The 21,861-nt window shown below is 43.3% G+C and overlaps 3 protein-coding genes across 5 annotated transcripts; 1 reads left to right on the forward strand and 2 right to left on the reverse strand.

Annotated features, from left to right (window-relative positions):
- Positions 1-1,111: 1,111 nt before the first annotated feature.
- On the reverse strand, positions 1,112-7,732 carry shpk (sedoheptulokinase). 2 transcript variants are annotated; one of them, XM_079355630.1, is made up of 7 exons: positions 7,236-7,732; positions 6,998-7,139; positions 5,992-6,166; positions 5,151-5,303; positions 3,917-4,092; positions 3,437-3,637; positions 1,112-2,247 (listed from the first exon to the last, which is right to left on the reverse strand). In XM_079355630.1, exons 1-7 carry the CDS (start codon positions 7,371-7,373, stop codon positions 1,823-1,825), a joined length of 1,410 nt encoding a protein of 469 aa, XP_079211756.1. In that variant the 5' UTR covers positions 7,374-7,732; the 3' UTR covers positions 1,112-1,822. The 2 variants fall into 2 exon arrangements, with proteins under 2 accessions (XP_079211756.1, XP_079211757.1); XM_079355631.1 differs by having other exon boundaries at positions 7,059-7,139; positions 7,236-7,325.
- A 1,426-nt stretch (positions 7,733-9,158) lies between these two features.
- emc6 (ER membrane protein complex subunit 6) lies at positions 9,159-11,671 on the forward strand. 2 transcript variants are annotated; one of them, XM_079355726.1, is made up of 2 exons: positions 9,159-9,389; positions 10,947-11,671. In XM_079355726.1, exon 2 carries the CDS (start codon positions 10,962-10,964, stop codon positions 11,292-11,294), a length of 333 nt encoding a protein of 110 aa, XP_079211852.1. In that variant the 5' UTR covers positions 9,159-9,389; positions 10,947-10,961; the 3' UTR covers positions 11,295-11,671. The 2 variants fall into 2 exon arrangements, with proteins under 2 accessions (XP_079211852.1, XP_079211853.1); XM_079355727.1 differs by lacking the exon at positions 9,159-9,389 and adding an exon at positions 9,400-9,522.
- Positions 11,672-12,630: 959 nt separating this feature from the next.
- Positions 12,631-21,329, reverse strand: p2rx5 (purinergic receptor P2X, ligand-gated ion channel, 5). Its single transcript, XM_079355725.1, has 12 exons — positions 20,716-21,329; positions 19,321-19,471; positions 18,419-18,490; positions 18,228-18,303; positions 17,858-17,942; positions 17,577-17,657; positions 15,928-16,069; positions 15,643-15,776; positions 15,471-15,564; positions 15,315-15,380; positions 13,964-14,052; positions 12,631-13,864 (listed from the first exon to the last, which is right to left on the reverse strand). The coding sequence occupies exons 1-12, from the start codon at positions 20,844-20,846 to the stop codon at positions 13,615-13,617; spliced, it is 1,371 nt and encodes a 456-aa protein (XP_079211851.1). The 5' UTR covers positions 20,847-21,329; the 3' UTR covers positions 12,631-13,614.
- Between the last annotated feature and the right edge of the window lie 532 nt (positions 21,330-21,861).

Genomic DNA, 21,861 nt, shown 5'->3' on the forward strand with positions numbered 1-21,861 from the left:
AATATAAAACAGACTCCTCTTCATCACTCTTTTTAATCCCAGCTCATCACAGATCGACTCTTTACAAACTCACTGATGTTCATCTGTTTAAATGTCCCACGCTCCGTTTAGCGTCTTTTTAATGTCCGTCTTTTCTCCCGTATTAAACTCTGCTCATGTTGAGAAGTTTCACTGAAGTCTGATCTGCTGCAGCGTCCAATCAGTGAGTGATATACGAGAAGGGGGCGTGTCTGTCAGTGAAAAGACTTCCGTGAAGTCAGCTCTCGTGTCTCCTCTGTCATCGCTCCTCGGATCAGCCTCCTCTCTCTTCGATCCTCTCTCCTCCGTTCGCTATTAGAGCTTTGGGACGATCCTCAACATGGCGGCTTTGGAACTACTTCCGGTTCGGCCGAGGACCGAGGAGACTGCAAATAAGAAAAGTGAGACGTACCCAATGTATCTCTAGTCCGGCTACAAACCCCCCAGATATGAGAAAAGTTCATCCTTCATTTTTTTTCCTGCTCCACTTTTCAGAAAATGTGTGCTCAAACAGGCCGTTTGGAGATTTTCCCTTCATGACATCACAAAGGGCAGTAGCCCCTCCCCCAGGTGGGTGACACTCCCACAGCTAGTTGTTTGTTCTGTCCTCTGAGTCTGCCTTCTCACCGTAAACTATAGGACATGGAGCGAGAGAGCCCGAGCCACCTGAGCCCTTCCAGAGAGGGGCGTGGTCAGACACAGCTCATTTACATTTAAAGCTACAGACGCAGAAACAGCCTGTTCTGATCAGGGCTGAAATAGAGGGGTTTATAGACATGATCAAATACAGGATAAGAGTGGATTTAGAACAACACACTTCACACGTTTCGAGGAGCTCCAAGACGAATTTGCAATAAAGAGGTGAATGTGACATTTTAAAGCTTTTTCTCATAACTAAGAAGACAAAAACATGCCTCTTACCATGTATTGTTATTTTCACATCCTTCTTTCTTGCAACAGTGTAAAATGAAACGAGCATCAGATCAGCAGAAACAGTAGAAACATCTGCAAAGGCTGCGTGTTAAAACCAGGCAGACGATTTCCTCAAGCTAAATTAACAGTGATGAAGTGCAAAGAAGAAAAATACAGACTATCAGAGCAGTACGACTTTTAATGGAGGACTAAGACTTTTAATCAAGGTCAAGAAAAAGCAGCAATCATCTTAAAGTAAGCATTGATTAAAAAACAAAGGAATATACATGGATCTGAGGGTCTCCCTCCTAAAACGGGGACATTGAAGACATTTAAATCACATTAATTTGGTTATAGAACATTTTACTCCTCCCCTCACGACTCTGTTGAACATATGGGTGGGGCTTCAGAACCATTAAAGGGCCCGATCACAATGAGACCTGTTGCTAAAAGAACGTCGCCATTGTTTTCCTTTGGTTTAGCACGCTCGTGTTTTTCAAGCTCATTAAAGTGAAAACAATTTCTTTTCAATTCAAGACTCGGAGCCCCAGTACTCGTCAATGTTACATTTGGCTGAAGCAGCCAATCAAATCAAAGAGGAGGCTTGCCGAGCTAAACTTCAAAAACCGGTCCTTCGTTATCCTCGGCTGGAATGAATCGTAGATCTGCTGCATGCTGAGAGGGCAAAAGTCTTCCTTCCGTCCTTCCTTTAATAGTAGCTTCAACCATTTAGTCCTTAAGGTTTAAATTGGAAAGACTTTGGATTCTCTTTAAGCAAATTCATCATTTGTTTTATAAGTCTCACTGTGCAAATTTTGTGACAGCAGTCCAGCGTTAGCGATTTTCCTTTTTTTAATTCAGTAATGCAGATTAATGTTCTCTTAAATGTCAATCAATCATGAAGATTCTCCTGTGATTTCAACTCAAGTAAGTCAGAGAGAAGCATGGCCACGCCGACAGCAGAGTCAGCGTTTAGTCCGTACACCACCGGCTGAGGAAACGCCTTCTCCACTTCCTGTCTCAGCACCTCGTTCCGGGCAAGTGCACTCCCACTACCCACAATCCTGCTCACCCCCGCCTGCTGCAGCCGCTCAGCAGGCATCATGGAGGTGATATTGTCCAGGACTCCTCGGCACAGCGCCCTGGTCACATGACCCAGAGACAGATTAGTGGTGGAGATGTTGGTCACATGGCCAAGGCAGAGCGGGTCGTGTCTCTCTCCCAGGATGGTGGGACTCACCCTCAGGTCGCTCGTTTCCTGATTCAGGGCGCAGTGGATCAGCTTCTCATACAAGCATGAATCGCTCAGCTCTGCACCTGCAGGGAGGGAGTATCGACATTTTAACATTCAGCATGCACTACTCCATTAACTCACTAAGAAACCCTGCAGCTCTCTCTGGAGACAGAACATTAAAAAAAATACTCACAGGACGCGCCTTCCTCAAATAAACAGTCTCCCCCGGGACTGTCATCTATACGATGCTATAATGAGAATATCTGTCTTTCTATCAATGCTACGTGTGGTTAAACAGAATCACAATCTACTATACAAGAGAAGAACATACTGGAGAACAGGAAACAGAATGCAATGACTATGGTCTGTGGTCGTGCAGCGATCACAGGGAATAAACCGCCCCCTCCCAAACGCTCGAGGTGAATTCTCCTGTTTATATCCTGCTGCGTTCTCACATCGGCTCACTCTGAGTTTGTAAAGATTAAATACGAGGAGGCTGGAGGAGAAACTCCAGGTGAAGTCTGAGAGAAACATTCAGCTGTTTGTGTTCAGTCAGGCAGCTCCTTACAGGTTTTCACAAGAAGGTTTGGTGTTAATCCACAGGTTATTTTCACGTGATAATAAATGTTTGGTTTGCCCCCAAGCTTAGAGCCAATAGCAGCTCAAATGTGTCAAAAATCAGTGCAAACTGTCCCCTATGTTTGTAGAGTGCACAATGTGGTTTGTTTGTAATGTTAGGTGAACACCAGGCTGACCGGGAGAGAGTCTGTGATTCTGGTCATTGTGGTGTGAACAGCAGAGTCGGAACTGCTCGGGTCTTACCAGAAAAAACATTCGGCAACCATTCCAGGAGAGAAATCTGTCTGATTGGCTCTCAGTCACTCGTGTACGAGAAGAAAAAAAAGGTCAAGAAAATATACTCTAAAGTGCTTTCTCACCTAACGTCAGCATCATCTCCTTATCATCGAGGTGATTACAAACGTGTCCATAAGATAAATGACAAACAAGTGTGTTTGTTTATCCTTCAGTTAGTGCCTCATGCAGAATGAAAACACGACTCTGCACTAGGCTGATATCAGCTTGGTAGGAACAGTGCGCTGATTTTAGCCAATCAGTGGCCACAATCAGCAGGTCGTTGTGTGTTGTCAGTTTGGTGTGTACTTGCCTTCACTCTGACACGTGGTCATTTATATCTCCCAAAAGTCTGAAACAAATGCTCAGAGTATCTAACCAAGAGTTATTATGATATTTGAACCTAAACCACCCACATACCGAGCTCTTTCATCCAGGCACCGAGCATCCCCACAAAAGTCGCCATCACATTCCCTCCGTTCAGTGCAGCCGCCACCGCCAAGTAAGAGTCGTTGAAGTGAGGGAAGTAGGAGACGGGGGAGGTGGGCGGAGGAGAGTCTGGAGGTTTGAAGCCAGCTGGCATGGCGAAGGTCAGCTGTACAGACGTGCTGATGTTAAGAACTGCAAAAAAAACAGGAGAAAAAAAAATGTGATCAAGGTGAATGAATGAAGAGTTAACAGCATGGCAGGAAAGAGAGGGAGGACACCTGAAGCATAATGTGTTCTCTTCTGCTCACGAACAATGACTTCTTTTCACTTGTATTCATGCTTTGACATTTAACTACCAACGGATCACATACAGCTGAATGGGATTATTCCATATTGATTAAATGCATGTGCTGTCAAAAAGCACTGAATTCCCTGCATAAAGTGTACACATGACGGCACATTCTGTTTCACCTGCGTCTGTGTTCGCACTCATGCAGGAGTAGACAGAGCACTGGAAGTCTCCCAGTGCGGCAGCTACAGGCGTACCAGCAGGGATACCGTGCCAGTTAGAGCAAGTCTTCCCCGCAAAGCCCCCAGACGGCACACACTTTGGGAGCAGGCGCACAGGGAAGTCAGCTTCCTTCAAGCTGGAGCATGCAAACACACACACACACACACACACACACACACACACACACACACACACACACACACACACACACACACACACACACACACACACACACACACACACACACACACACACACACACACACACACACACACACACACACACACAGTGAAGAGGTGGTTAGACGTCACACACATCATGCACTCTGTACACCTGGTATTAAAGAAGAGACCAGTCAGATGTGCAGTGAGTGAAATGATAAGGTGAACTCACTCTCTGATCAGACATGAAGGAAACATGCTGTGTTGAAGTTTTGGCTTCTCTGACAACAATGCAGCAGCCAGTATGACCTCCTTACTTTAGATTCTGGTCTTGAATGGGCAAGAGAACTGGTTCAGATAGAAGTGATTTTACTCGACCTAAAAAGCCTCTGCATGTTTCTAATAAGCTCCAGCAGCAGAAACCTGCTCAAACTAGGATCAATGTTGGAGATGCTTTTGAAACATGGAGAGAGGTTAGAACGCAGAAAGATTTACAGACTGATGCAGAGCTGGCTAAACACTGAAGCTTCAGTTACACATGGCAACCTGCGTGATCATCCACTTTAGAGACGAGGGCGGGAGTAGGGGGGAAAGCTTTCTGCAATGTTTTAAATGTATCATGCAATACCCATTTTAAACACTAGGTGTCAGAGTTAAATACTGCTCGTTTAACATCACTTATAAACCACAACACTTTAAGTAACTTTGGGCTTTATAGAAGGTTTTATATTACCTTCTCCTGCTAACTCGCTCTTTCATAAAAGCTTTCTCTCTCTTCAGTAGAAGTCACGTCTCCACTTCTTAAGCTCTAATGTTTTAAAGGGCTGATGAAGGTTGTTGAGACTTTTACATGTGATCAGATCATGTAGACTCATGTTAATACAGAGTGCAATCAGGCTGATAATATACAGAGCTGTACTTATTGTTTAGTTGTTTCTTTTTAACACCATCGTGCACAAACGTTAGACAAGGTTCATGCATTTAGTATTTGAGCAGAAGTCAGACGTTGTTATTTAACAAACACATCACATACATGTTAGTGTTCCACTGGTTGGACGTGGTGTTGAAGAAGCCCCAGCTGGCTGCATTCTGAGGCGTCATCACACACTCGTCCAGACCGCACAGCATGGACACCACATAGTCCTGGATGGTTCCTGCCACCGTGAAGTCCTCAAGGAACTCCGGCCTGCAGCAGACCCACACATATTTATGTAGCGAGTACAAATTCCCATCAAAGCTGGGAAAGAAGTCTCTACATGGAAGAACTTGAGAGGAAGAATGTGCAATATGTTCATCAATACAGCAGAAATCCAGTCTCTCCTGTGTAAATATGTCTGTGAGTCCTGACTGTCTACAATGAGGGACAAGCTTGAGTCCCGCTGGCTGTGTTGTTGTCAGAGCTGTGTTTACATGGACGGGGCGGCCGGCTTCTCCTCTTGTGTATAAAAGCTGTTTTAGTCAAGGACTAGAGAGAAGAAGAAGAACATACTCACTGATGATTTGGATATCGTAAGAGTCTTTAGATCACACTCATTCTCTATCAGTTTACATGCAATGTGAAGCTACAGTACGAGCTAACAAAAGAGCGCTAACATTAGCTTCCTAACAACAATGCAGGACAGATGTGATATTAGCAAGAGACAAGGACAACTTTGACCACCACTTGCACAAAATGGTGCTTAATTATGGTGCATTCTAATTCAAAACTCCTTCACATGAGTGGAGAGCTGTTGGAGGAGGTGCGTCTCTGGAGGAGGGTGGAGGTTTCAGTATGGAGTTCGGTCAAACTGCTGTTTGTTTTAGTCTCATGTGGGAGATTAAGGACTACTAAATCAAAAAGTTGCACATTGTTCCTTTAACAAGTGAGCGCTCACCTGTTCCTTGTGTACCAGAAGATAGTTGCACAGCCAAACCCTGAGGCTACGCTAAGATGAGACTGTGGCTTCGGAAGAGAGGACAGGAATTGACTGCTGCAGCGCCCGTCCTGCCAGGTGATCAGCTGACTGGTGTCTCTGGGTGTGAAGAAGTTGCTGTTTGACCAATCACAACCTGCAAGGAGGCAGATGACAGGAAACCCTCAGCGACATAAGTCATGTTCACGTTGACTGGTTTTAGTTTGGTTTAAAAACAAAAGGATACCAGTTGTGTACTAAATGGATGTCCAGTTCTGGATGCAACCAGCAGAGGGTAACATGGTGATGCATCGTGTGTTTTAACGCTCCAGAGCTTCTCCTGTAGTTTTCTGTCTCTTTTTTTGTTGTCACTGTCAAACAGTCACAGCTGAACTGGGAGAAAAGGCATTTCCGTTTACTTTAAGCAAATAAACAGAGCTGAGACTGAACAAGCTGCTCTCATTGGAGGATTTTAAGGATGTTTGGAGGCAGACAAATCTCACTTTAGATGCTCTGCCTGATATAAACATGGCAGCCTGTCTTGACCAAAGATTCATATGATATCATTGCTGTCGAGCTGGCTAAAACTACACTTTATTTCCAGTGTTTAAAAAAAGGGAAAGTGAACCAAGAACTGAGAAGAACAATTGCAGCCTAATTTTAAAGTCATGGTGACAAGTGTGGCAGAATCTAAGTGAGATTACATGCAAACCCCTGCAGCATCACGACTGGCCCTTAACTTCTCCAAAACAGCACATCAACATCACTCAGCTGTTCTCCACTGGCTCCCATCACACAAACTGTTTACGTGTCATGGCATTTCCTCTCAGCTTTAATAACAAGGTGTCTACATGAGTAAAAGAGTGAGGAAACGGTTTCTCTGCTGCTGAAACAAGTCGTGTCACAAAGCCGTTATTGCACAAATCACCTCACATTTAAAATGTGACGCGTTGCGTTCATGCAGACAGGTAAGAAGAGGAAACTTAACCGCTCTTTGCTTTCCAGAATAAAACTCCATGCATCTGTCCGGACAACCCGATGCTGCTGACCTGCTGCAGCTTGTCTCTGCACATCAGGCCGACACATCTGTTCAGCGCGTCCACGATCCGACCCGGATCCTGCTCTTTGGCCTTCGTGAGATAAAACATGTTGCAATCACACCTCAGTCAGTGACACAGGTAGGTTATGGGCAGGTAGAGCTGTGTGTTGCACGTGAACGGTCTCACCTTAATCCCGTTTTTGTCGCTGAGATCGGACACAGTGGACAAAGCATGAGTCTCTGCCACTGATCTGGAGTCAGTTTCTAACAGGACGGCTTTCACTGAAGTTGTCCCCACGTCTAAACCCAGGATGTATGCAGACATGGCTGCTTCACGCACTGAGCGTCCAGCTACTTTCACCGCGATAGGGCAAAGTTAATGATGATGCGTTTACGTGCAGGAAGGCTATCGGAGGTTAGAAAACATTTTCATGCGTTTTATGAAACTTGTTTTAGCGTTTGAAACTGACTTTAAATACACCTAATTTAATTCCCGACATTAACTTGAGTGAGATTAAGGTCACCTTTTTGTGGGAGTTTTTAATCCTTACCCTACTAAATTTACATTTTATTTATAATCCAATAGACGCGAAATAGAAAGGATTCAGCATGCTTTAAGCAGGTGAAACAACAAAGAAGGTGCTCTTTGATAGAAAACAATATTTAGAAAAGGCTAAACCAAGTCACGCTTTATTGTAATGGTTAGTCACTACATTGGGGCAGCAGTAGCTCAGTCTGTAGGGTCTTTGGTTGGGAATCGGAGGCTCAAGTCCTGGTGTCAAAGTTGTTCTGGTAGCTGGAGAGGAGCCAGGGCACTTCCCCGTACTGCAGAGGTGCCCTTGAGAAAAGCATCGAATCCCCCAAACGCTCTGGCGCTCCCTGCTCAGCCCCGCTCTAAGATCTCTCCACTAATGTTTGTCTGCAGGTTCTGTTTATGCATGCATAATCTGGGCCTCTATGTGTGAGAAGCATGTCTCTAAAATAACAGTGTAAAATCAGGATTTCCCTCAGGAGTAAACAAAGTTCATAATGGAACTCAGCCTATTGGATTGTTCATAATTTCTTTCTCATTCTAGACATATTGTAAAGTCAATTTTTGGTGTAACCAACACATAAATAAAGCCTTCGTTCTCCTTTGAATGGGGTTCAGTGCTGGAGTTGTTCCTTGGATGTGATGCAGTTAGAGACTGTAAATATTCATCGACAACGCCTGAGTGACGTGAAAACATTTAAATGGATATGTGCGTCTTTTTTCACTTTTCTAAACATAATCAAAGGCCTGTCTTATATTGACGCCTTTCCTAAATATAGGCAAGCCATTTCATAGAGGCCTAAAGAAAATAAAAGTTTGGGATATTAATTGAAATTTGAAAATATTGAAGTATCTTTCTTGCTGCTACATAACTACTAATTCTTATGCATGAAGAGATACTGTGCCTAAATATACATTTGTTTTCTTACTCAGTCAATGAAATTTAAAACAAAAGACTGAGCGATACATCTGGGTGTAGAGATGGACCTGAATTTAAAAAGTCTGATGTTCCAGCAGGACCTGGAAAAGCTTGTTCATGTTTCTACATGGCAACTGTGAGAGTGTCGTTACATGTACGCCTAAAACATCAGTCAGAGTAACATTTCCAAAACATAAATATGGTGCGTACAAAATGAAACTTTTCCCTTTTTTGAGACTTCAGGGGTTCTGTATTCTCCAGCTACAGCTTCACCTTTATTCAAAATACACAGCTGGGCACAGTGAGCCAGCTTACAGCAACAACAACTGCTTCATGGCAGCTACTGTAATTCTCAGGGGACACAATAATCTCAAAGGAGGATGTAACTGGTATTTATCATTTTCCATTTCTAAATGTTTGTGGAAAGGATGTCAGGACCCCCCTACGGTGTCTCACGCCCCTCCAAGTTACCCACTTGGGATCCACTGAACTAGGTGACCTATTACAAACACAGAACGGTCAGGTACATAAGTTTGGTTTTGATCCATTTCCGATGACGTCACAAAAACAGGACCCTTGCATCTTCACCTTAAAGGCAGGCATGGGGAGCGCTCTTATTATGGTAACTGTCATTTCCTACTCTTAATTGTGATTTGAAGGCACCACATGACGTCGTCGCCTCCAGTTTGACGACGAGATGTTCCCACAATGCACCGCGAGGCAGTGAGCATGGCCGTGTCATCTAAATGAGGATGAATGTTGCGCATTATCAGCCGATATTATTTTATTACAGGTGATAAAATATAAAAATTTGCGAAGGTAATTCGACAGGTGATGAATCTGTAATCCCGCCCGCGAGGAGTCAACGAGTCTTCCTGCGCGTATTTCCGGTGAGAACCTGTTAGCTTCGGCTAGCTAGCCTGTGAGCAGATGAAGATGTGGAAATAAATCAGTTTAATGTCAAGTTAACCTCGCATACGGTCCAACAATACTGTGTTTTATTCAACCGTGCGGCTTAACTTGGTGGATATTCTGTATTTTTCATAATTAAAAGTGTATAAATGCCTTTAATTATGTGTAAGGCTTTAAATGAAGTCATTAGCTTAAAATGCTAGATTATGACGTGAAGCTAACGACAGCTAGCTCTGTTTTAAGTTTTTGTTAAAATATATCTGCTGCTTTAATATGTTCTATCACAGTTACAGGCTAACTGAGGGTGTTAACAGGCAATGAGACTGGATTTCATGTAATCATTGCTGTTATATTATACATATTTCTATGTGTTATGAATACAATAAAAGTAATCATAATTTAAAATTTATTAATCTTGATCTACACACTCTGTTTAATGAACACACACACTCAGGCTGAAATACACACTCAAACAAGGTCCTACATGCATTAATGGAGAGGTGTCAGAGTGAGGGGGCTGCAGCGGCAGTTTTGGGGTTCTGTGCCTTGCTCAAGGGCTCCTCGGCAGTGCTCAGGAACTTGACCCTCCGGTTCCCAACCCAAGTCCCTACAGACTGAGATACTTCCACTGTGCTGCTCTCGTTGAACCCATCCTCTTTTAAAGTGAATAATGAAACTGAAGTCTTCATGATGACGTCAAGATCCATCTGGAGGATTGATCAAGTCAGATGAGAGGTTGGTTTGTGACCCTGATAGCTGGCCCCCCTTTCCAGGGTCCGGGAGCAACTGAGGGTGCACTCACACTAGTCTCAGTGAAGCATGTATGACACCCAACCCTTCCCCCTCTGGTCTGCACTCACACTGCTCCAGAACTAACCAAGGCCTGAGTACGAATATCTGTTAAAGTTGTAAGGGCGCGGTCACACTGGCGATCTGTACCGTGCCTTAGCAAGTTTAGTCCGTTTCCACCAAGCGGTTCAGTTCTGTTGAAACACAGCCTCGCCGTGTTTAAATACACAGTTGATTGTTTTTTCGGCTGTATTTTTCCTCGGAGGCCGGGAACCGATTACACTTCATATCCATGTTGTGCACTCGCGCCTGTGCTCGTGCATGGACAGCTGAACCGTGCAGAAGCACAACTACTCCACCCGGCCCCGGCGGGAGGAACAAGGTTTTCGTTCACAGGGCGTGGTCGCCAAACGCCATGCAACAGGTGCCACAGTGTCGCGTTAATAAACAATGTTATGACAAGTTGTAATAGATCTATCAGGTAAATAATCAATAATGCAGCATGATGAACACAAAATGTAAAAAAAAACATAATTGGCTTGATGTGTTTGGCTTTGTTTGAAGTCACATTTGTTGTTCTAAGCTCAACGATATGAATCACAATGACACTGTCTCACCCTCTGTATTTAATCAAATACTGCATCAGTTATAGCAGCAAATATCAAATTCACCTGTCCACAATTTTATAATATTTTTTCTATGTTCACTACAAACACTCAGATGTGTCTGAATCTCTCTTGAAACAGCTGACCAGAGCCAAGATGGCAGGAGTTGTAGCCAAGCGTGAGGGGCCGCAGTTCATCAGCGAAGTATCCGTGAGGGGCAACGCCGCTGTGCTGGACTACTGCCGCACCTCTGTGTCCGCTCTGTCCGGAGCAACAGCCGGGATCTTGGGCCTGACTGGACTGTACGGCTTCATATTTTATTTCCTCGCCTCGTTTCTCCTCTCTCTTCTGCTCATTCTGAAGGCCGGGCGGCGGTGGAGCAAGTGCTTTAAATCACGACGGCTGCTCTTCACAGGGGGCCTCGTCGGGGGCCTTTTCACCTACGTCCTGTTCTGGACTTTCCTTTACGGGATGGTGCATGTGTACTGAAATGATCCAACACATATAACCTTGAGTTAACCCCTTCTAATGCTTCGTAAACCCATGATGTTGTCTGCCCTGCTGTTTGTAGATACCTTTAGTGATTCTTCTCCATGATGAACTGTGACTGATGACATGAAGGTGTGTCAGTAATTAGACGATGAAAAATGACCTGTCCTCGTTTTCCCTCTGCCCCACACGTCATGGTGAACATGGACTTGTGTAACCTGTAACTCCTGCGCTGCGATCATTTTCATGCATACCAGGACCAGAGCCATAGTTTAGAGTGTAACATAGATCAAAACAGATGAATCACATTTAATGTTCAATACTATGATTAAATTAAAACTTTACTGATTTCTGATGAATAAAAATACCTCTTAACAACTTGTTTGTTGTCATTACTGATCATTTGTCTTTAACAAGAGCTGTTAGTATTTACAAGTTAATTATCATTAAGGTCTGAAGTTAACGGAGCAATATGCGACTCTGACATCTAGTGTTTAAAATGGATAATGCAGTCCAAACACTGAAGCTTCAGTGTTTAGCCAGCTCTGCATCGGTCTGTAAACCTTTCTGCGTTCTAACCATTTTTCAAAAGCATCTCCAACATTGATCCTAGTTTGAGCAGGTTTCTGCTGGTGGAGCTTATTAGAAACATGCAGAGGCTTGTTAGGTATTGTAAAATCACTTCTATCTGAACCAGTTCTCTTGCCCATTCAAGACCAGAATCTAAAGTAAGGAGGACATACTGGCTGCTGCATTGTTGTCAGAGAAGCCAAAACTTCAACATGGCATGTTTCCTTAATGTCTGATCAGAGAGTAAGCTCACTTTATAATCACAGTCACTAAACATCTTAGTAATTGGATTGTTTTTAAAATCCACTATTTTGTGCCTTCAATCTCAGTGATGTAAAAGAAGGACACTGCTGCATCTTTGAATGTCTCATTTCACTTTAACACACTCTCAGACAGCTCAGTTTACCAGTCCAAAGTCATGTCCACCTGATGACATCACACACTGATCTTTGTTACTGTTCCTTTGAGCTGTTTGACCTCACTTTGGGATCCATAACCGCTTCCTGTTTCTGGGCTTAATTTCATGTCGTAACCTTCCATCTACAGGAAGAGTCTTTGTTTCAAAATAAAAGCATACGGTAAGTAAAGTACTCCCAGCTTAAGGCGGGAATCTAAAATAAAATGCTGAATATTAACGCGATTAATCGTGACGAAATGTTGATTGTTTGAGGGCCCTATTAATAACACGAGCATGCTACACACATTTATCATCTATCAGCCTGAACATCCACTGGAAACTCAAAGTTTATACATCATGACGACACGACATGGTCAGAGCTGAAGTTAAATTTCAGCTTTTCATTTTGTCAGTGTCAACAACCTGCCCAACATACAGCAGGAAAGATCAGCAGTGTTTAAACCCAACACACGACAAGGGTACAGGAAGCAGTTAAGACCGTACACACTTCTCCTCGTGTTGCTTTAAAGTACAGATTTTAAAAACATCTTGTATTCATGGCCACTGAATAACTCTGGTGACACACTGATTTGTTCATGTTTCTTTCACGCGACGTAAGCCCTCTGAAGGTTTAGATCCAAGCTGATAAGCAGCCATAATGACAAGGGCAGCAATTACAGTCCACCTTCCAAATGGATACATCATTTCTTTGCAGTGATTTGCCGAGTTACAAACGACTCCAGCACACTGTCTGAAGTCCTGTACCTTTTCTCGGTTACACTTCAGACTCAAACGTTGCAAACAACAAATCAGTTGGATTTAAGAGTCTTTATGCAGCTCTGGATGTGATCATTTTATAATGTCTCTCATGAAAGCACGTGTAAAGAAGTTTTATGATTATTCAAATATGTCAACTAAAGCCCATAGTATCTCACTGGCTCTGGCCACGAAGCTTCATGAGTCTGATCCACAGCCGATAAAGCTCAAATCACAGAATCACAACACCTTTCATTCTTTGCATTTGTAAATCAGAATTCGATATCCATTTACATATACATTATACATTACATCGGCGATTTTCTTCGAGACTTTTTTTAATGTCTTTTTGTAATTGCGCCGGCATTATCACATCATCATTTATGGATCAGTTGCCATCTCCCACGTCCCGCCTCTGGACACCCACCCTGCCACTGAGATCCACCTTTTGAGTTCTTCTTTGCATCCTTGCTTCAGAGTTGAACATTAAACCTTTATCTTGGACCAGCGTATCTTCAGTCAGATCAAGCATCACTGAAATATTGTCGCTATAAGGAAGCTCCTCTGCAGGTGATTGCTCTCGCTCTGCCTGCAGACTTAAGCTTCTGAAGAGAAAGAGATGTGATGCCTCGCCTCTGTTCCCTGTGGAGAGAGCATGGCGGAGTATCGCTGTCCTGTGTTGCGTGGAATGGTTGGACCCCGTGTGTCCAAAGGCCGCTGGTTCTCAGCTGGAGACGTGTCCTCCGGATTTTTGACAGAGTTTTCCAAATCTTTCTCTGCAGCCGGTTTCTTGGATCTCCTTTCCCGGTGTCCCGTCCTCCCTTCCTTTGTTTTGGTCTTTTCTTTGCTGTGACGTAAACGGAGAGAGAAAGGTGATATGAAGTGTAAACTCAAGGTTTGATGAAAAGACACGTCCTAAAAAGAAGTGTGGATACAGCGGTCATACTTGGAGTTGATGATTTCAAACTTCCTCTCGCGGTAGAAGGAGCTCGTGTTCATCATGTAGAGCAGAATCATATCGCACACAAAGGCTCCCTGAGAGGACAGAAAAATCCAACACTTATGTATTAGATGAGATCATCCGATGCCCCTTATATGCCTTTTTTCACTTGTAAGCAAGAACATACAGCCTGTAATTCCCACAGACGTAATGAACCATGAAGGTAATACAGATGTGCTGCTTTGGATGCTTTCTTTCTACAAACGTGAACAAACGGCCTTTTGTGATGAGGAACACTTACATAATGTCAGTAAAATAACAGAAAGCTAATCTGTGATGAGTGTAATCCCGGCACCGAACACTAGGTGGAGACTCGGCGTATGGATGGAGATGGATTCATGACTCCAGGTCCTGGCTCCTCAAAAGTTTAATTATACAGTGGACATCACAAAGTGCTTCACAATAAAATGTATTAATAAAAATGAATTAAATACCCGATGATTGAAAATGACTGGCACAAGGTTCACTTCAATTGATGTCAGTGAATCCAGGACAGACTTTACCCTGATGTAGTTCTGAAGTCAAGACCACATTAACCTAGTCCTAGACCAAGACATCTCAAGACCAGAATGCTCCAAGACCAGGACAAGACCGAGACATGTAGGTATTGATAGGTGTGCAGGGGGCGTGCCACTCATTTTGAGACAGAGACGTTTAAACAGTGGTCTTGCTGATTGACTTGATTATTCAACACAAGCTGACTGAACATTTTCCAGAGAATAGTAAACAATATATTACATTTTCTACTGTAAATAAAAGTCTTAAAGTTAAGTGTCATCCAACCTCTGGCCTGTCAGAGCCCAGGAGGTGACATCTATGTGGTTTACATTTACAAAACAAATGCACACTTTGAAATGTGTGAACATTGTATTGTCTGTTGTTCCACTTGCATGTAGGATTTGTTTATTTTTGATCATTGCCTCAATGGCGCCCTCCCTCAGGTTGAGAATATATACAGAATGGTAACCGTAGAGCTGTACCATTCTCTGAGAGACGTGCAGTGGGAAGTTGCTGTGCATGTATTAATGTCTGTATTAACACTTATGGTTCCATAAATACACTGTGACGTGTATGTGTATTTTTTATTAGATTATTGTTTGTATTTTCTGTGCGATAACATGTCACTATGACAACATTGTACAGAAATTAGCTAGCTAACTAGCCTCAGTTGAATTCGTTTTATAGTGTGCTGTGTGCAGATTCCACGCCGGGAGTGTGCAGGGACCGGTTTGAGAAAGGCCCTGTAACACCTCAATCACTGACACATGAAGTTAATATTTAAAAAGAAAATACTTACTATACCCAGCAGAGCAACACCCGACCCGATAGTGATGAATGTGGGAATAATATTGAATCTTCCAGCCTGCAATAAAAAATAAACATTCTCAGTCTCAGTCTCATGTCTGAATCAGGAACTTCCATTAGAAAGAAAAGGCTCCTAGCACCAGCATACCTTCCCATTGATCATGATATCAAAGCGGATCCCGTACACTTTATATAAATCACGATAGCTTTCACCACTCTGATCCTTGTAGTACCTTGCATACCTGCAGGGGGATCAAAATAAAGCAGGTGAGTCTCAGACAGAGAACAGAGTCTCCAATTCAATATCTCAGAGCACAAACCTGAAGTTGTAACCTGATGTGACTGAGTTGTTAAGATTCATGTCCAAACGAGTGAAGCTGTACGCTGGATTACAATGTGAGGAGTCTTTATCCAGGTCACAGTCCCACTCAATGAGGACCCCAACAGAGCCCCCCTGACGGACCACAGCAGACAGTATGTATCAGTGCGCACACGGATTATCCATATCCTTGTCCGCAACTGCCTTAGATTGTTTTATAAGCCAAGAAGTGAAATGGATTTTTCACACGATCTGAACAGACACAACACAACACAACGCTGGGTACCTGAGCAGCCATGTCTTGGAAGTCACTTCCGGTCCAGCTGACCAACTCTCCGAGGCGGAAGATGGGGCAGTAAGGATCATGTTCTTTGTCATAGGAGCATCTTTTCAGGTAGGTGTCATTAGACGTTTCAAGAACGTTGGATCTGAGAGTGAAAACAGCAAACATGATTAACTAAAGGTCACCCATTCTGCAAAATCCTCTTCACCATCTACCTCTAACTCTAATGTGTCACGAGCCGGTCTACAAATACCCCAATAATGAGAAAATCCATCCTCTCCGTCATTTGCCTGCTCAACTTTTTCAGAAAATGTGTGCTCAAACAGGCCGTTTGGAGATTTTCCCTTCATGACATCACAAAGGGCAGAAGCCCCTCCCCAGGTGGGTGACACTCCCACAGCTAGATGTTTGTTCTGCCCTCTGAGTCTGCCATCTCACCTTAAACAATAGGGCAGTGGTTCCCTAAGGGCCGCAATGACGGAAGGGGTGCGAAAAGTTTTCGGGGAAAAGACTCAGGTTGTATGTTGTATACTGATGTGAAGTGTTTGTTCGCTGAGAAGAAAAGTGCTGCACGTCCCTCCTGTCTCTAGTTTCTTGACAACAGCCACAGTATGACCAACACGACTCTGTTACTTTTCATTGCATATTTTATATTTGAGAAAGAAAAGAAATCTTAAGAAATTTAAGAAAGAAATTTAAGGCCCGGCAAAAAGAGTTTGGGAATGACTGCAATAGGATATAGAGCGAGAAAGCCTGAGCTATGCAAGCCTTTCCAGAGAGGGGCGTGGCCAGACACTGCTCATTTACGTTTAAAGCTACAGACACAGAAAGAGTCTGTTCTGAGCAGGGCTGAAATAGAGGGGGTTATAGGCATGATTAAACTGGTTGAAGAGTCAGGAACCAGTGGGTGATGTCAGTCAGTCTTTATCCACCCTTACTGTCAATGGTTTGTACTGACACCAGTATGCGATGAAGAAGGATTTTTTTGAGCTGCAAATAACACAAAGCTGCTCTCTTGGTCTCACAGACGAGTGAAACAGTGAGGATTATACAGGATCTTTACGTTAACTGGGTTTCACCTCTGCTCACTAACTTCCCCGTACATACACTCTTTAACAGCCACATTTACACTACGTGTACGTCATTCAATACTGCTATGCCCTTTGGCTCTGAGCACAGTGTAACTGGATGTGTACCAACCATGAAGAGGGATTTGTATAACAGGCAGATACTCATTAAAGAAAACCACATCCAGATAAGTGCAGAACATGGGACATGGGAGAGATGGGTGTGTAACTGGAGTAAGATCCTGACTGATGAATTAACAGAGGCTTGATGCATCTCTCTGCTTTCCTGCAGCACTTGAACACTCAGCAGCAGAGAGGGCAGCAGCACCGCTCTGTGGGCTACCCCCATCTGATCTGACACCTGTCCAGGCCACGGCCTGCTGTCAAGGACGTCTCAGATGACTGTTTCACTGTCTCACTCAGTGCAATGCACCGGCCGGTATAAATAGAGGCTCTCTGCACCCTAAAGTTATTTCGAGCAGCCATCAGGCATGTATATCCCTCAGCACACTCTGCGGCGGGCTCTCTCACGATGCCTTGAAACTATAAGAGTGAGAGCGATCTGCTCCACTTACAGACACTCACTTTGAGAATTCGAACTTTGGAAACCTGATGAAGTTCTTGATGTAGATGGTGAAGTTCTCCGCCGCACTTAGTAAGGGCTCTCTGCGAAGAGGGAACGAGACAGGCAGCCATGAGAAGAACAAAAAAACAAGAAGACAAGTGGAGCTGACAGGCTGCATTAGTAATAAATAGAACCTGTGAAATATGTCCATCCCTGTTGGGGATCAGAGTGAGTGTCAGTGTAGTGGCACAAAATGGCAAATTTCCAGAGTTCTTAAAGAGAGGAGAGAAGAGGGTCTCACGTGGGTCTGTTGCCGTATTCGACAGGACACCAGGCATGGATCTGACAGGTACCTGTTTTGTTCAGACACACGCCGGTCTTGATTCCTGAGGGACAGAGAGTAAACCATTAAAGTTACCATGAAAAACTAGACAGAGTGCTGTTTGAATGGACATATTGAAACGTATCAAGCTAAGGAAACATTTCTCAGACTAATTATAGTGATTATCTAACATCCAACTTTTAGTTGTTGCATCGGTGTATCAAAGTATCCAAAATAAAATAACTTTGGGTGACGTTCATGTTGACTGTAAATGATTAAAGCAGACAGAAGCTACCTCGACGATGACGACATGAAATACTGATCCAAACTAAAATACAATAATCTTCACCATGGCCAGCTATTACGGACTCCCCCTCTGGGCAGTCTTCATCACTCTGACATCGTCCATCTGGAACTTTATAACTCTGTGAGACAGAACAAAACGTTTCTGGATTAAGAAGATGGCACTTTCACATACTAGAACAAGAAACTGAATAACATGTTATAATAATGGGTTTTCTTTATCCCATGTTTACTCACCTCTGCACACAATCCCAGCCTCTGATTGGGCGTCTCTATGTAATTTGTTACGATGAAGACCACCTGCTCACCCTACAAACAAAATTACATCCAGACAGCGAGATTCAGAGAGGCAAAGGTTAAACAAATCAGTCTCCAAAGAAGATCAATACCGTTAAATGTGATTTGATTTGATGAGACAGATGCTGAGGCTAATAAAAAATCTACTAAGGCAGACACTCAATATATCACCATCCTGGCTAAAGGGAGATTGGATGGATAGATGGGCTGATGGATGAATAGACAAACTCTCTGGATGGAAGGGGGATGGATGGATGGATAGATGGATGTATGTATGGATTTATGGACGGATCGATCGATCGATAGATGAATGGATGGACAGATGGGTGGATGGAGGGATAGATGGATTGTTCGATGGATGGATGGATGGATGGATGGAAGAATGGATGGATGACGGCTAAATGGATGGACAAGTGGATAGAGGGATGGATGGCAGAGGAATGGACGGACAGATGGGTGGGTGGATGGAGGGATAGATAGATAGATAGATAGATAGATAGATAGATAGATAGATAGATAGATAGATAGATAGATGGACAGATGGACAGATGGATAGATGGATGGATGGCAGAGGGATGGATGGAGGGATAGATAGATGGATGGTTAGACAGATGGATAACTGGGTGGCTGTGGCTCATCTCAAATGAAAGGGCAGTGGTTTGATCACCAGGTCATGCCGCTACATGAATGAATGTGTATGTTTATAGTGATGGACTCTTTACTCAGCAGCCTCTAACATCAGTGTGTGAATGTGTATCTGTGACTGACTGTGTAAAAGTGTCAAATGACTTGAAAAGAAATATACAAGCTCATCTTCATTTACAACAGATGGATAAACTCACATAAGGAGGTATGACGTAATCCTCAGAGTTCCACAGCTGAGCGCCCGTCTCTGAGCTGTTGGTCAGTGTGACACCTTTAAGCTTGGTGATGACAGAGGACAGGATGGCCTCCTCCCTCTCCTGGTAACCTTTCTTCATCACAAACACCCACCTGTGAAAGGAATTTAAGAGTTAAAGTGTTGAATGTAAAAGTGCAGCATGTGTGATTCCCCTTGTGAGGCAGCCTCGTGGTTCAGCCTGCGTGACAACACACACACTCCCACTGTCATCAAGTGTGTTCATCAGCATGTGGAAATGAATCCTGGACAAGATCATAGAATAATTCTTGTATTTTTGCAAACTAGAGTTACATCAAAGGGGTGCAAATCACAAGTCTCAGCATGATACAACATCATAATCATTTCCTGGGGACCTGTCCAGGACCTGCATCTCTGAAACGACCGCCTACAGGTGCACTTCAGGGTGAGAAGGGAGTGCCAGAGGCAGCCTTATCTGAATACGGATTAAAGATCAAGAGGATTGCATTTGCTGCAGTTTCTGAACATGCTGTATGTTTTTCTTAAGTGTTTCATTTCAGCTGTGGCCTTTCCAGCCACTGTACAATGATGTGTATCGAAAAAACAAAGATCCACATTCTATGAATGTCTATTTTTCCAAAATGATCTTGTCTGTATTTGTAGCGTCTTTGATGCCAATGCAGTTGTTTTGCTTTGCATGTTTGTTTCTTTTGCAGCGTGTTTAAGTAGTTGCATTTGTTTCGTGGTTTGCAATTATTTATTTATGGTTTGCAATTACCGGTATTTATTTATTATTTATATTGCGTAGTTTCAGCTGTTGCTGAGCCTTTGCACCTATGGGCCACTGTAATATTGGATTGCCATATCAGGCAATATAAAACAGTGTTAAAAAACTAAACACACACACACACACACACACACACACACACACACACACACACACACACACACACACACACAAGGTCTCAGACATGGCAAGGTAATCAAATCAGAGTACATGAACTTAAGCAGCCCTGCCTAAGCTGCACAGCATGCCAATGAGCCACATCTGATTTCATAAGCAGCAATCAATGAATATATAGCCTCACTTTCTTCTGCTGTTAAATCACTTTAAGAAGTTTTAAAGGTCAAACCAGAAACTGTCAGACGTCAGCAAACTGTCCCTCTCACCTGCTCATCATTCCTGTCAGCGTGACATCATCATACAGATAACTTCCTGTCTCTAACAAATATATGTGACTTTAATGAAACAAGGCAAACTTCAGAGGAGAAGGTCTCCACAGCGAGGACTCCTCCACAACAGAAACAGTCACCATTAACTTTCAGCTGCACTATTTTTAACTTTGTGAATCACTTTCTAAACGGCTCTGCTGCTTACCCGATTATGTATCCCAGCACCGCCAGCTGATAGAGTCGGAATAATATCCCGATCTTTTTGTTTTCAGCGATGACATATTTCTCCGTCTTGTAGTTGAGGAGAGAAACGAAGAAGCCTCCCCAGCCTGCCATGTCTCCTGCACGATGAGGCGCACTGCAGCTCGCAGCTCATATGAACCACTGCTTCACTTGTCAGGCAGACAGACCCACACAGACACAGGCAGGGACAGGGGCTGTAAACCCTGAACAATGACTGTGGTAAAACTATCCAGAGGCACTGGAGGAACTGAAACTGCAGCAATAAACCTGGAGCTTCACGAAACTTAATCAAACAGCAGACTTAACGAAAAGTCCTGTGCAGACCAGATTCACAGTGAGCATTCAATCGCCTTTCTTACTTGAGCTGTTATTGATTTAGAATTAAAAACGATTCATTAAAATAAGGTTACTGCATTTATCTTTCATTTAGAAAACAAACTGCAGTCTGATTTTTTTTAGGTCTAACAGCAGGGCCGTGCAAAGGGCTGATAGGGACGGGCAGGTACTGTTGTAGTCAAGACAAGAACAGAATGAGACCGAGATGAGACCGAGATGGTAAATATCAATGAAAAATCTTCATCTCGCGCAGCTACAGCAGCCGTGGATACAAAACAAACAGCAAATGAACTGAAGTGATTTGTTTTTAAGAAATGAATTTTTCCTTCTAATCACAGTAGGGAAAGTAGTATTACTTTCAGTGTTACAAGACCTCTTCACACCTACACCTCTTTAACAACTTTTCCTCTTCCATTTAGCTGTCAAAAATTCATTCTCTGTAGCCTTCAGTTTTTTTAATTGATTAATATTTTTGCTTTTTTGTCCAGACGTTGACCCTGTACCCTGAAATAAAAAGGCTCTTAATTGTAAAAAGTTATTATTATTATTATTTTTAATCAAATTAACCTCTTAATAATCCCCCTCTCTGTCACATTTTTTTTTGTAGTGCTGAAGGCCAAGACTGACCTCAAGCATGTCGACACTTTTTGCAGGAAAATGAAAAAGGAACTCAGAGGTCAACAGTGGTTCAGAGGTAACTGTCACATTCCTTTCTCCATTATGGATTTGACTGTTAAGTAAGATGTCATAACCATCACAGGTCGACGGACCA

The sequence above is a fragment of the Symphodus melops genome (assembly GCF_947650265.1).
Source record: "Symphodus melops genome assembly, chromosome: 11".
Lineage (NCBI taxonomy): Eukaryota > Metazoa > Chordata > Actinopteri > Labriformes > Labridae > Symphodus > Symphodus melops.

Bases quoted from the DNA above. Each gene is read 5' to 3' on its own strand.
- p2rx5 (XM_079355725.1), bottom strand. From the start codon at position 20,846: ATGGCAGGCTGGGGAGGCTTCTTCGTTTCTCTCCTCAACTACAAGACG. The intron at 15,777-15,927 runs GTACCCAGCGTT...GTGGTCCGTCAG, and splicing joins TCCAAGACATGGCTGCTCAG to GGGGGCTCTGTTGGGGTCCT. The intron at 13,865-13,963 runs GTATGACCGCTG...TTTACGTCACAG, and splicing joins TTTGAAATCATCAACTCCAA to CAAAGAAAAGACCAAAACAA.
- emc6 (XM_079355726.1), top strand. From the start codon at position 10,962: ATGGCAGGAGTTGTAGCCAAGCGTGAGGGGCCGCAGTTCATCAGCGAA.
- shpk (XM_079355630.1), bottom strand. From the start codon at position 7,373: ATGTCTGCATACATCCTGGGTTTAGACGTGGGGACAACTTCAGTGAAA. The intron at 7,140-7,235 runs GTGAGACCGTTC...TATCTCACGAAG, and splicing joins GCGACAAAAACGGGATTAAG to GCCAAAGAGCAGGATCCGGG. The intron at 2,248-3,436 runs GTATGTGGGTGG...CCCTCCCTGCAG, and splicing joins TGCCTGGATGAAAGAGCTCG to GTGCAGAGCTGAGCGATTCA.